General features: G+C 44.2%; 1 protein-coding gene across 2 annotated transcripts in view; it reads right to left on the minus strand.

Moving 5' to 3' along the window:
- The window catches only part of bcap31 (B cell receptor associated protein 31), a 16,920-nt gene extending 6,903 nt beyond the window's left edge, over positions 1–10,017 (minus strand). Inside the window, exons 1-5 of one of the 2 annotated variants that reach the window (XM_061058457.1) lie at positions 9,860–10,017; positions 8,771–8,873; positions 6,926–7,026; positions 6,528–6,672; positions 3,188–3,323 (exon numbers count right to left, since the gene is read on the minus strand). In XM_061058457.1, coding sequence (XP_060914440.1) covers positions 3,188–3,323; positions 6,528–6,672; positions 6,926–7,026; positions 8,771–8,862 — 474 coding nt within the window. In that variant the 5' untranslated portion in view covers positions 8,863–8,873; positions 9,860–10,017. The remainder of the gene's footprint in view (positions 1–3,187; positions 3,324–6,527; positions 6,673–6,925; positions 7,027–8,770; positions 8,874–9,859) is intronic. The other variant, XM_061058455.1, reaches the window with a different exon arrangement.
- Between the last annotated feature and the right edge of the window lie 2,483 nt (positions 10,018–12,500).

Here is a 12,500-nt window from a genome sequence, read left to right on the forward strand (position 1 = left end):
AATCTAATAAAGGCCCCGGGTCCGCCTGGCGTTTATTCCAGGCAGAGAAGCACTGAGTGTGCGCTCTGGAGAGTTTGCATGAAGCGCTGAGAAGAAAAGGGCTGCACGTCCGTCCTGTCTCCATGACAACAGTCTGTTGATAATGGACGCTGTATGAATGAGCGCCGGGGACGTCAACAGTGTCTTTCTGAAAAGTTGAAAGATTTTCAACTTGAGCGCTTAGAGCGGCGGCACAAAAAAGATGGAGCACTGGGCAAAAAAAGACGCTAGGTGCTGCATTTTTTCTCCAGGCGGCCGCTTTCTGCTCATTAAAAAAAGACGCTGGCACTCAGAAAAAAACGCCAGGTGGACACGGGACCTTGAACATCAGTTTGAGTTTGATGTCTGTAAATTATATTCACACACACTCCTGAAGATTTAACGCCATGTTTGCACATTTAGAGGAATTCAGTCTCTTAAATATCTGATGAGAGTTATGAGGCCTTCACTGCAACATGTCAGAGTGTGTGACTACATGTGAAGAGACACACACACACACACACGCACGCACGCACGCTTGTGTCACCTTGACTGACAGCCTGCAGTGAAACTACAGCATCAGGTCAGAAATAGAGACGACACGTGTGTTTCCTGCAGGTCTGTAGGTCTGCAGCTACACACACACAGTAACATAAGACTGTTCACATGTTTTCTCGACAGCTGCAGGAGTTAAAAGGTAATTTCAGAGTTTCCTGCAGGAAATTCACAAGTTAACGAGGTAAAAAATAAAACTTAACATGTTTATATTGTTGAAAGATCAGAAAGAGTTATGCAATTGTTGAATTTGTTTTTATCATATATTTACTTTTTCTTTTATTATCATTTAATCTTTTTATCATTTAATTCATATAGTCATAACTACTTTTTTTTTGCTTTTATATTTCCTGTCAATCCGACACACACCCACGGTGCCTACGCACCTGTGAGGTCAGGATAAGTGTGCCATACTTTGAGCAAAACCACATACGAGCTTGTAGGCGTATAGCGTTTCTGTGAATCTGCCTGATTCACGGTCTTCAAGCTAAAACCATGTATGAACTTAGTATCACCTGTGTTATGAACTTGGTATCAACTGTGGATGTATCACGTTTCTGCGAATATGATTTGTTGAGGTTTTACAGAATCTTGGAAAAAAGAGACCGTCTGGCTATAAACACGCTGGAAAAGCTGATCGGGGTTCTCTCTGCTTTTACTTTTTACATTTTTACTTTTACTGTTTTGTATTTGCATTTGGAATATCATTTGAAGTTTTTAAATACATTTTCGGAAACTTTTTGAAATCATTTTCTGACTGAAATCATTTACACCACAAAGACCGGAGTCTCTCATAAGGACCGCGTGAACCTCGGAAGGTAAGCTTGAGCAGTCACACCACGGCACACTTCTACTGACTTTTACTACACACCTCATACACACCTTACATCCTAGCAGGGAGAGATTACAGTTATTCCCTCTCCGGGGGGTAATCTAGAGTCCTGTACCAGGGGTTATTCTTCAATCTAATTATTCTAGAAATGAATGTTAGGCAGATAATCCTAGGGCTGTGATTATAACAAGTCCTCTCTCCTCCAAAGGGTGTTAGAGGAGTAATTTTACATAGCTCCAGGTACTAGGAAAGAGGTGACTAGCGGCTGGTAGGGAGTGAGCTCTCACTTAGTTCTAGGAAAGAGGAGACTAGTTGACTAATGGGTGGTGAGCTTCCGTTAGCTATAGTAAAGTTATTCACCCCTTTTTGCATGTCCAGGACATGCTACAATATTTACACAACATGGAAACAAAATACATGTGTGTATGTGACTTCCTGTGCTCCCAGCCTCTAGTGGACACTCGAGGAACTGCAGGATTTTACACTTCAGCATCGGCTTCATTTTTCAACACTAGAGGAAGGAGCCCAGAGTGTGTGTGTGTGTGTGTGTGTGTGGGGGGGGGGGGGGGGTGTTAATTAGCTATTAAGAATATACCACTCTGCCTATAATGTGCAAAAATAAAAATGACAAAACCACCTCTCATCCAATATGTAAAATATAGATAACACAGACTACTGAGTGACTCCAGGATCCACCAATAGAGAGTCAAGTCATGGTCAGCTGATCGCATGTTCTGCCTGGAAATAAACAAACTGCAACACTTTCTCAACGTCACTGCACATTCCTGTGATACTGCTGTTCTGTCAGTAATTATTTTAACTACAGCATCAATGTTTCTTTCATAAGCGCCCATGCACACACACGTGTGTCACAGTTGAAAGGGCAGCAGACAACTTCACCGCCGTCACTCCACAACCACCGCCGTCCTCATTCATGCATGGCCTGCTCCGCCCTCCACATCAGCGGCGAGGAAGTGTGGACAACAGGAATACAAAGGAGAAATCCTTCCTGCATCTTATCCCATATGCTGTTTTTAAAGTGCCTTGAGATAACACTTGTTATTTGTATAGAGCTGATTCATAATGATTGACTCCCACGAGCGCCCTCACTACGCTCGCACACGGTTTGCAGCGCAGGTTTTCACTAATAAAAAACTTGTTTGTTAAAACGGTTTTCAAACCGCCCTGTGTTTCATCAGTTTGTTAAAAACAGTCCTGATACTTTCTCTCTCTCTTCACACTCTGAAGACAACTTTCTGTTTCTTTATGATTTAGTTGCACACTGCAGTCTGTGTGTGTGTGTGTGCAGAGGAACAAACCGACATCAGATCAGACAGAGTTCAGGAAAGCCGCCTTAAAAAAGTTGCTGACAGAACTTCAACACAACAACCCACTGTGTGTGTGTCTGTGTGTGAGTGTGTGTGTGTGTGTGACTGTCACATGCAGATGAAGCAATCTCTCCTTTTAGCAGCGGACGACTCAGTGATCTCTTCACCCTGAACAAACCCAGGTCAGATTACCGCAAAAACTATGTGAGAGGGTGGGCGTGTGTGTGTTTGTGTGTGTGTGCACATTGTGAATGAGACACGCTGTGTCACTCTATGAATACTTCCAGTGTTTGCCTGAGCAGCTGCAGGTCAGTGCTGCCCCCCGCAGGCCAACAGCAGCGTCTCAAATGTTAAACACAAATCTGTTTCTTTCTCGTTCTGAAGATTCATCACAAACAGAGAAACACACACTGTTACCTTTCTGTGTGTGTGTTAATAAGTGTGTGTGTATCACCTCCTGCAGCAGCTCGTTGTCCTCCATGTACTTCTTGGCGGCGTTGCTGGCGCCCTCCGCCTGCTTCTTGAAGGCTTCGTTTGACGCCATGAGTGTGGCCTGCTGGGAGAGCAGAGTTGCCAGACGACGCAGTAACCTACACACACACACACACACACACGTGTGGTCAGTGAGGTCACAAAAAACAAGACATTTTGCACAGCACGTTTATTCTGATGTTTTCCAGCTCTAAAGGAGGTTTTTTTTCAGAAATGACCCTGATGATGTCATCAGGGTGAATCCTGTTGCTGTCTCATTACGCATTTCTGTGATTTCCAACTGACCATTGATGAAATCTTCATGAAGCAACTCTGTATTTTTTCAGATTTGTCTGTCGTCCTTTTCCTCTTTAACCCTCAGTCATCAGTTTCATTTACAACCCTCTGAAGTCTCTAAGAACAGAAATGTCCACTTCCAAAAAACTGCTATAAAAATAGAACAGATTGATATTTTTTTCTACTTTTTTTTGCATAAATCTCTTAAACAACTTCAGCCCTGCTCAAAACTACCAAATATTGAATTATTATCAGGAATTTAACCCTTTAAATGCCAGTTTGATTACATGATTCTGGCATTTAAAGGGTTCAATTCCTGATAATTATTCAATATTTGATCGTGAAAAATGTGCATTCCAAAGTTTGTCAAGAGAGACTTTCTTACAAAGAGTGTGTGCCATATGCACTAACAGACAAAATGATGACCATATGAAGAGGAAACATTTGACCAAATGGACAAAAATGTAGTGATGGGTTAAATCACACTGTTATTATTTTGAACACAACTGTACATTTGTTTGTGTCTTACATCATCTGTCAAACACGCCATTCCCCACTTCACACACACACACACGCAGAGTTACCCCTGACATTTCCTGGCTGAGGTGTGTGTGTTGTACGTGTTGTGCATGCTGTGATGTCATGGCTGCTCAAAGCAGGGGGGCGGGCGGGGTTAGGGGGGGCAACTGCAAGGGGCAAAAATATAACTGCCCCTACCCGATGGTCTGCAGAAAAGGCAGATTAAAGGAGCAGTGCTCTGTTTTTAATGTTTGACTTGTTTTCAGAGCTGCTTCTGTTTGAATGATTTAATCTCTCGTTCAGGTGACCCCCCGCGTCGGTCTTTAAGTCACTCCACACCAGACGATTTCTCTTGGTGCCAAATATGGCCGTCCTGAAATAATCTGATCAGCTGCCTTGCTCCTCAGAGTTTCCACAAACTCGCGCTCCAGGTCACAGTCTCACCGTCTCAGCAGGATGTGTGTGCAGGGCTCGGTCTAAATGCTGGAACACTTCCTCCTGCAGTCTGTGTTTCAGCAGCTGCTGCATCACATGCTGCACGGCTGCTGTGAGTCACCGAGCAGCTGCTGCTGAACGCCACAGCACACACACCGATCACACACTACTGCCCCCTGCAGGCCGCACGGCACACACACCGATCACACACTACTGCCCCCTGCAGGCCGCACGGCACACACACCGATCACACACTACTGCCCCCTGCAGGCCGCACGGCACACACACCGATCACACACTACTGCCCCCTGCAGGCCGCACGGCACACACACCGATCACACACTACTGCCCCCTGCTGGCCGCACGGCACACACACCGATCACACACTACTGCCCCCTGCTGGCCGCACGGCACACACACCGATCACACACTACTGCCCCCTGCTGGCCGCACGGCACACACAGCGATCACACACTACTGCCCCCTGCAGGCCGCACGGCACACACAGCGATCACACACTACTGCCCCCTGCAGGCCGCACGGCACACACACCGATCACACACTACTGCCCCCTGCAGGCCGCACGGCACACACACCGATCACACACTACTGCCCCCTGCAGACCGCACGGCACACACACCGATCACACACTACTGCCCCCTGCAGACCGCACGGCACACACACCGATCACACACTACTGCCCCCTGCTGGCTGCACAGCACACACACCGATCACACACTACTGCCCCCTGCTGGCTGCACAGCACACACACCGATCACACACTACTGCCCCCTGCAGGCAGCACAGCACACACACCGATCACACACTACTGCCCCCTGCTGGCTGCACAGCACACACACCGATCACACACTACTGCCCCCTGCTGGCTGCACAGCACACACAGCGATCACACACTACTGCCCCCTGCTGGCTGCACAGCACACTCACTATTCTCATGATTGTTTATATTATTAATTAACATGGAGAAACGCTGGAAATTAACTTTTTCACCAAGCTGCCACTTTGATTATAATAATTTACGTCATTACATAACACTGCTCAGTAAAATCTGAAATCTAAAATGCTTATAGTATTCCACTGCCACCCGGATTTTGAGGGTGACCAGTGCAGATTTCCAACCTTGTAGCAGAGCCTGATATTTTATTCAAAAGACTGCTCAGGAAATCTGCTGCAGGAAGTGAAGAGCAGGAAGTGATTTTGCTTTTATGATCCATCTTTCTCATGCATGGTGCTCCTCTTCCTGCCTGTATGTTCTGTATCTATCTGCTGACAGGTCACTAGCTGGTGTTTGCAGACTGACCTGGCGATGGTTAACAACAGAGGGGTTTGTTATGTGAGCTGGTTCAGGAATCACCTGCATGTGTGAACTCGTACTCATCTGTCTGCACGTTCCCTAACAGCAGACGCCAGCAGTGGGCATCAAGGATTACACAGTGATGTCATCGTCAAACCCCCAGGAAGTCAGCCGACCTTTGAAGCCAATTTGACATGGTGGCCAGACCTGGTATTGCAGCGTCAAGTGATGCCATTGGCCCGAAAAATACTTTTCCCCCAAGTGAATCGGGAAAGAGACGTCTATAAATCAGCCGACCATTTTTTTAAACCCTTCTTATAATCATTAAGTCCTAAAAGTTGTAAAGTTGAGATTTCAGCCGTCTCTCAAGGTGCTGTCACATCCCTCGCTCGAGTGTTTGATGTCGCCTCCACCGTCGAGGAATTAAAATAAAATTATTGTCTTTGAGTTTTGTTCTGCAGTGAAATCAGTCGGAAAGTTTTCAGACTTTCAGCCTGACAACCAGCTCATCTGAAACCAATCAGATTTAACCATGTCTGACCTTCTGAGGGGTCAGCCAATCAGGGATCAAGACAGTTTAACACCTCTGAACGTCGTCCAATCAGGATCAAGCTGCAGTTGTGTGTTTGTGTGTGATACCGACTGTGACACACAGCTGCTCATTCTTTCCATCTGACTGTAAAAAACCCCCTCTGCTTTTAGATCAGTGTGTGTGTGTGTGTGTGTGTGTGTGTGTGTGTGTGTGTGTCTCTCTCACAGGCAGAGCAGCAGGGCGAAGCCGGCGATGTACTCGTTCCTCTGAGCTCTGAACAGCTTCATGTGGATGTGTTCGATGGCGGTCGGGTTGTTGGTGAGGTCGACTTTCTCTGTCACGCTGTACTTCCTCACCTCACGGAAAGCATCTGAACACACACACACACACACACACACACACACAAAGTGTTAATGTATCCACAACATCGAGCTCTTGAAAGTCTTTAAAAAAAAATTATAAAAATATATATTTTTTATTTTATTTCTAAATTCCAGATTCGGGCACACATCTGCAAATCATTGACGCTAAATTTGTGAGTTTTTAAACACAGTGTGTGTGTATCTTGGCGTTATCATGTTTCCCACAAGCGCTCGGGTTTGGTTCAGTAAACCCTGACGTACCGATGAGCAGGAAGACGAGGATGGCGATGGCCACCATGAACGAGGTGTTTCCATAGAGAGCGATGGTCTGAATGAGACGAGACTTAAAGATTTTATTCCACCTGCAGGGTTCAGAAACACAACACCACATTTAAATACAGAATATAATAAACACTGACTGCAGCACAGCAGATACAGGACAGCACTGCTCAGTAAACCTGGAGCTGTGGCACCACCTACAGGCTGAGCAGAAAACACACAGCTGAGTTTACAGGACAAAATAAAACTGAAGAGAGAAAAGATGTGAAACAGAATATAGAACATTTAAAATGTATGGAGTCAAAACAGTGCCATAGAAAAATAAATCATTAGTTTAAGAAAAGTAAAAACTTAATATATGAATTATTTAAACACAAGCCGGGTTAAAGGTATCTTACTATCTGATCAGACATTAAGGAGCGATGGATGCGGGTCAAGAGAAGTGGTTCAGATAGAAGTGATTGTACCCGACCTAAAAAGCCTCTGCATGTTTCTAATAAGCTCCACGAGCAGAAACGTGCTCAAACTAGGATCAATATTGGAGATGCTTTTGAAAAATGGAGAGAGGTTAGAACACAGAAAGGTTTACAGACCCATGCAGAGCTGGATAAACACTGAAGCTTCAGAGTCCACCACATGGTGACCTGTGTGAGCATCCACTCTAGAGAGGAGGGGTGGGGGGGGGACAGCTCTCTATGATGTTTAGAATTTAGACTGCAGTACCTATTTTAAACACTAGGGGGCAGAGTTACATACTGCTCCTTTAAATGTCTCTCTCATCAGTTTCCTGGTTTTAAGTGAGAATGTTTGGTGATAAAAACACGCCGACGTCACCTCTGATATCAGTGAAGTCTCTGTCTGAGTTCATCACAGCTGATTAGGTTTTCAGTCAGGAGGTCTGATCGCTTTAACTCTGACTCACACACACAGAGAGAGCTGCTCTGTTTCTCACTGATCACTCAAGAACAAGAACTTTATGCTTCTTCAGCTCGAGCGTCTCAGGATTCATAAAGTGACGATGAACGTTTCAAGACATGTCTGAAATAAACTCGAGATAAAATATAGATAAATGGACAAATATTGCAAAATAGAAGCATGAGAGTGCAAAGAGTTATAGTATTGAGTATTAGGGGAAAATGTTTACTGCACAAATATCAGGGAATGATGAAAGGTTGTTTCATCTATATCAATAGATCAGCGTTCAAAGAGTAAATGCTGTTTTAACAAAACGACAAAAGCCACAAAGAACCTGAAATCAACAAATGTTTGACTTTAGTGCTTGAAAAATCAAAGATATCGTCAAATATTGGGTGACCAAAATACTTTCAGTCATATCCCGACCGATTAATCGGCCGATATCATCTTATCCTGTGACTATCGGTATCGGCTAATCTATCACAGATATAACTAGTTTTATTCAGGATTCAAATATAATTTTATTTGAGTTTCATTGTACACTATCAGTTCTCTGTCACCACTAGAGGGCGCTATATGGATTAAAACAAACATCATCACTGCAGAGAGTCAAGCGGTGATGCACGTACATGCTCAGTTACTTTCCAGTTGAGCGGCCATCTTCTCTTCATTATAAATCTTTTTAACGAGTGTTTGATAACTGAGGGATCAACACTATAAATGTGTTTATCTATATATCTTTCTTTCTCTACAGATAGAACTTAGATCTGAAGATAGATATCAGCCGATATATTCAATATCACATTTTCTCTCTTCCTAATATCGATATCAGTCCGGCCCTACTTTCAAACACTTAACCATTAACCTTTGTGTCTCCTTCACTCGCGAGCAGCTGGACAGGTGAGCACTGACCTCTTAGGTGAGATGAAGGGGATGCAGAGCAGCAGAACGAAGAAGACCTCAACGTACAGGAAGGTGGCGACCGCCGTCCACTGCAGACTCATCCTGATTCCTGCTGAGACACAAACCAGGTTTAAAAAAAAACTAAAATTAGTGTGACATGTGGGCGGCTGAGGCTCAGGTGGGGTTCGATCCCCGACTCCTGCAGCAACATATCCGCTGTGTCATTGGGCGAGACACTTAACCTCGAATTCCTCCTGCTGCTTTGATTAGTTACTTCTGATGGACAGCGCCCTCTACCATCAGGGTGTGACCTGCGGTGTGACAGCGCTTTGAGAAGACTAGAAAAGAGCTCAAGTCCAAATGTCTGAGGAGGAGGAGGGATACATGATGTCAATCATTAAATCAATCATGTCCAATCAGATTGCTCGGTCATATCACTTTTTCTCATCAAAATCCAAAGGTTGTCGTGACAGCTGTTCGAGGGGGCGTGGCCGCTCAGAGCAGCTGTAACATGAAGCTGACATTACACCACAAATACTCAATTTAACTGAATATTTATTTTGTTTTTAACATTTAAAACACATAAATAAAGCTTTGAGTTTGTGTTTAAGATATAAAAAAGATATGACGTCAAACTAAACTCGATTTTTAAACAGTTTGTGACACTTTTCAAACCTGTGCAGCAGAAGGAGAACATATTTAAGACCACAAATTCACTCTTAAAGAACAGAAAAGTGAATTATGCGACAAGCAGCGAAACATCTGTCAGAAAACATCCAGGTAATAGTCTGTTCCTGTGATGAACCAAACAGCTAAATCACATTAAAAGATATTAATCTAATCTCACTTTACGTGTTTTTACTGTAACTGTAAATTATACTGAAATTAAAGCAGATTACGTCACGTTTATTTTCTGACATAATGCAGCAACACCTGAGGTTACATGTTAGCTTAGCATCCCTGTTTATCCCTGCACTGGAGTTAGCATGTTAGCTAGTTTTAGGCTCCGTCTACATCCCGGGAAAGTTTTTGTTTTTTTAGCTCAGACTTCTTGTTAAACACAAACTGCGTCACGTTCACAGGAGACACGAGACTCACCTGTGATTATTCCACGAGCACAAACTCAGAGAACATCAAAGTCCACGCCGCTTGTTGAGCTTTGAACTCTTTAAGTTAGCGTGTTAGCTTAGCCTTCCTGATTTTGAACACGTCCTGCTTCCGGTGTTAAAATGCCAGCTCATCGCGATCCCGGCGCGTGATTGGATGAACTCAGATAAATGGGCGGGGTCGTCAAGTGCCAGCTCGTGACGTCACATCCTTTATTTATCGTTTTCTAACAAACAGGCTTTATCGTTTCACTAATTACTCCAGCGGCATATTTAGACTTTTACTAAAAAGTGTGGCTCTGTTTCCACTTCCTGTTTGGTGCAGAGTCCGTCCTCTTTGGGAAAGTCTATCTGTGGCTTCCTCACATTTATCTAGCCGCAGTTCTCTCTCCTGACCAGCAGAGGGAGACACTGTCTGCAGTAAACGATCTCTGTACTTTCACGGACCTGCGTGAAGAGGCAAAGAGCACCAGGGAGAGTGAAGATGTCTCACTCTGACTGGTTTCCAGAAACCAAACATCAACAGTTGCTCTCTCTGTCTCTCTGTGGTCGTTACTCTCTGGTTACTGGTCAGACTGGTTGTGTTTCCACTTTAAATTATTCATGACGAACGGTCAGATTAGAAGATAGAATGACTTCATGGATCAATGGAAAGAAGTGACTGTTATATTATAACAGGAGGAGTCACGGGGTAAATATGTGAAATGATTGATAAATGTTTTGGTGAATAAAATGGGATGTCAAATGTGGAAAGAAAAGGAAACAAGGAAAGAAATCAGAGGAAAGGAATTAAGGACAGGGCAGGAAGGAATAGACAAGAGAGCAAAGGAAAGGAAACAATGTGACTGAAGGAAACATGGTAGGAAAGGAAATAAAGAAATGAACAGATGTGAAAATGTAAATAAGGAGAAGGAGACGATAGGAAGCGACGAAAGGGGGAGATAAACAAGATTTCCGGAAATGTGAAATAGGAAAGGAAACAAGGTGACCAAAGTAAAGGAGAGGTGTGGAGGAGAGGAAACAAGAGAAATGGTATAAGAAAAGGAAAGGAAACAAGGAAAGAGATTAATAAGGAGACAGGAGGATATAAAAGAACAGAAGACGGGAAAAGATTGGAGATTGGAGGAGAGAAAAGCAAAGGAGATAAAGTGAAGAGAACACTGCAAAGGAAAGGAAAGAAGAGGAGAGGAAACATGTGGAGGTAAGAAGGAAAGGAAATGAAAAAAGAGGAAAGGAGTGTAGTAAAGTGTAGGAGAGGTTGGGAGGTAGGTAGGATGAGAGGAAAGGTAATTTGAAGAAAGAATGGTGAAGGGGGGAGGAGAAGATGGAAAAAGGGGGGTGGGAATAAATCAGATATGGAAAAGGGAAAGGAAAGGAGATAAGATAAGAGATGGAGGGCAGGAAAAGGAAAGGAAAGGAAATAAAGACGATGACAGGAAACAATCTGAGGTGAGGAGGGAGAAGGAAAGGAAAGGAAAGATGAGAAACAACGAGGAAAGTAAAGGAAAGAAGATAAGAGATCGAGCAAAAGAAAGGAAAAAGAAGGAAAAGAAAGGAAACAAAACAAAACGAAGGACAGCAAAAGAAAGGAAAGGAAAGACGAGGAGAGGAAACAATCTGAGGTGAGGAGGGAGGAGGGAGAAGGGAAGGAAAGGAAATGAAAGATGAGAAACAACGAGGGAAGTAAAGGAAAGAAGATGGAGCAAAGGAAAGGAAAAAGAAGGAAAAGAAAGGAAACAAAACAAAGGAAATTAAAGGAAAGGAGACAAAAGGGTTGAAAGGAAAAAGGAAACAAAAAATGAAAAATGTATACACACTTTTCTCACTCTCTAGACACCTCAAGATCCCATAAAGATAGAAAGATAAGACCACACACACACACACACACACACACACACACACACACACACATACACACACACACACACACACACACACACACACACACACACACACACATAGACACACACACACACACACACACACACACACACACACACACACACACACACACACACACACACACACACACATAGACACACACACACACACACACACACACACACACACACACACACATACACACACACACACACACACACACACACACACACACACACACACACACACACACACACAGACACACACACACACACACACACACACACACACACACATGGTTCATAAAAATGTCAACGCTCATAAAGACTTTTTATCTCTGGCTCTGTCTCTGTTTTTATGTTTTCTTCTTCTTCTTCCCTCACTATAACTCCCCTCCTCCCTCCTCCCCCCCTTCTCACCTCTCCTCCCTCCCTCCGACTCCCGTCCCTCCTCCCACCCTCCCACCCTCCCACCCTCCCAGTCGTCCTAAATCACACATTAAACCTCGTTAAAAGGCTTCCCTCCGGTCGCCGGGCGGATCAGAGACAGACAGAGGCAACGGGGCCCCTGATTGGCTGCTGGCATTTTCAGAGTGGCCAATAAAAATGCAAATAAAAGTGCAATTTTTTAAAAAGCAGCAGCCGAGGCGAGCGTCAGAGCGATGGAGGGATGAATTAGTCATTACTGCAAACACACACACACGAATACACACACACGAATACACACACTGCTCGTACGCGGTGGTGTGTGTG

The sequence above is a fragment of the Labrus mixtus genome, chromosome 15 (assembly GCF_963584025.1).
Source record: "Labrus mixtus chromosome 15, fLabMix1.1, whole genome shotgun sequence".
NCBI classification, from domain to species: domain Eukaryota; kingdom Metazoa; phylum Chordata; class Actinopteri; order Labriformes; family Labridae; genus Labrus; species Labrus mixtus.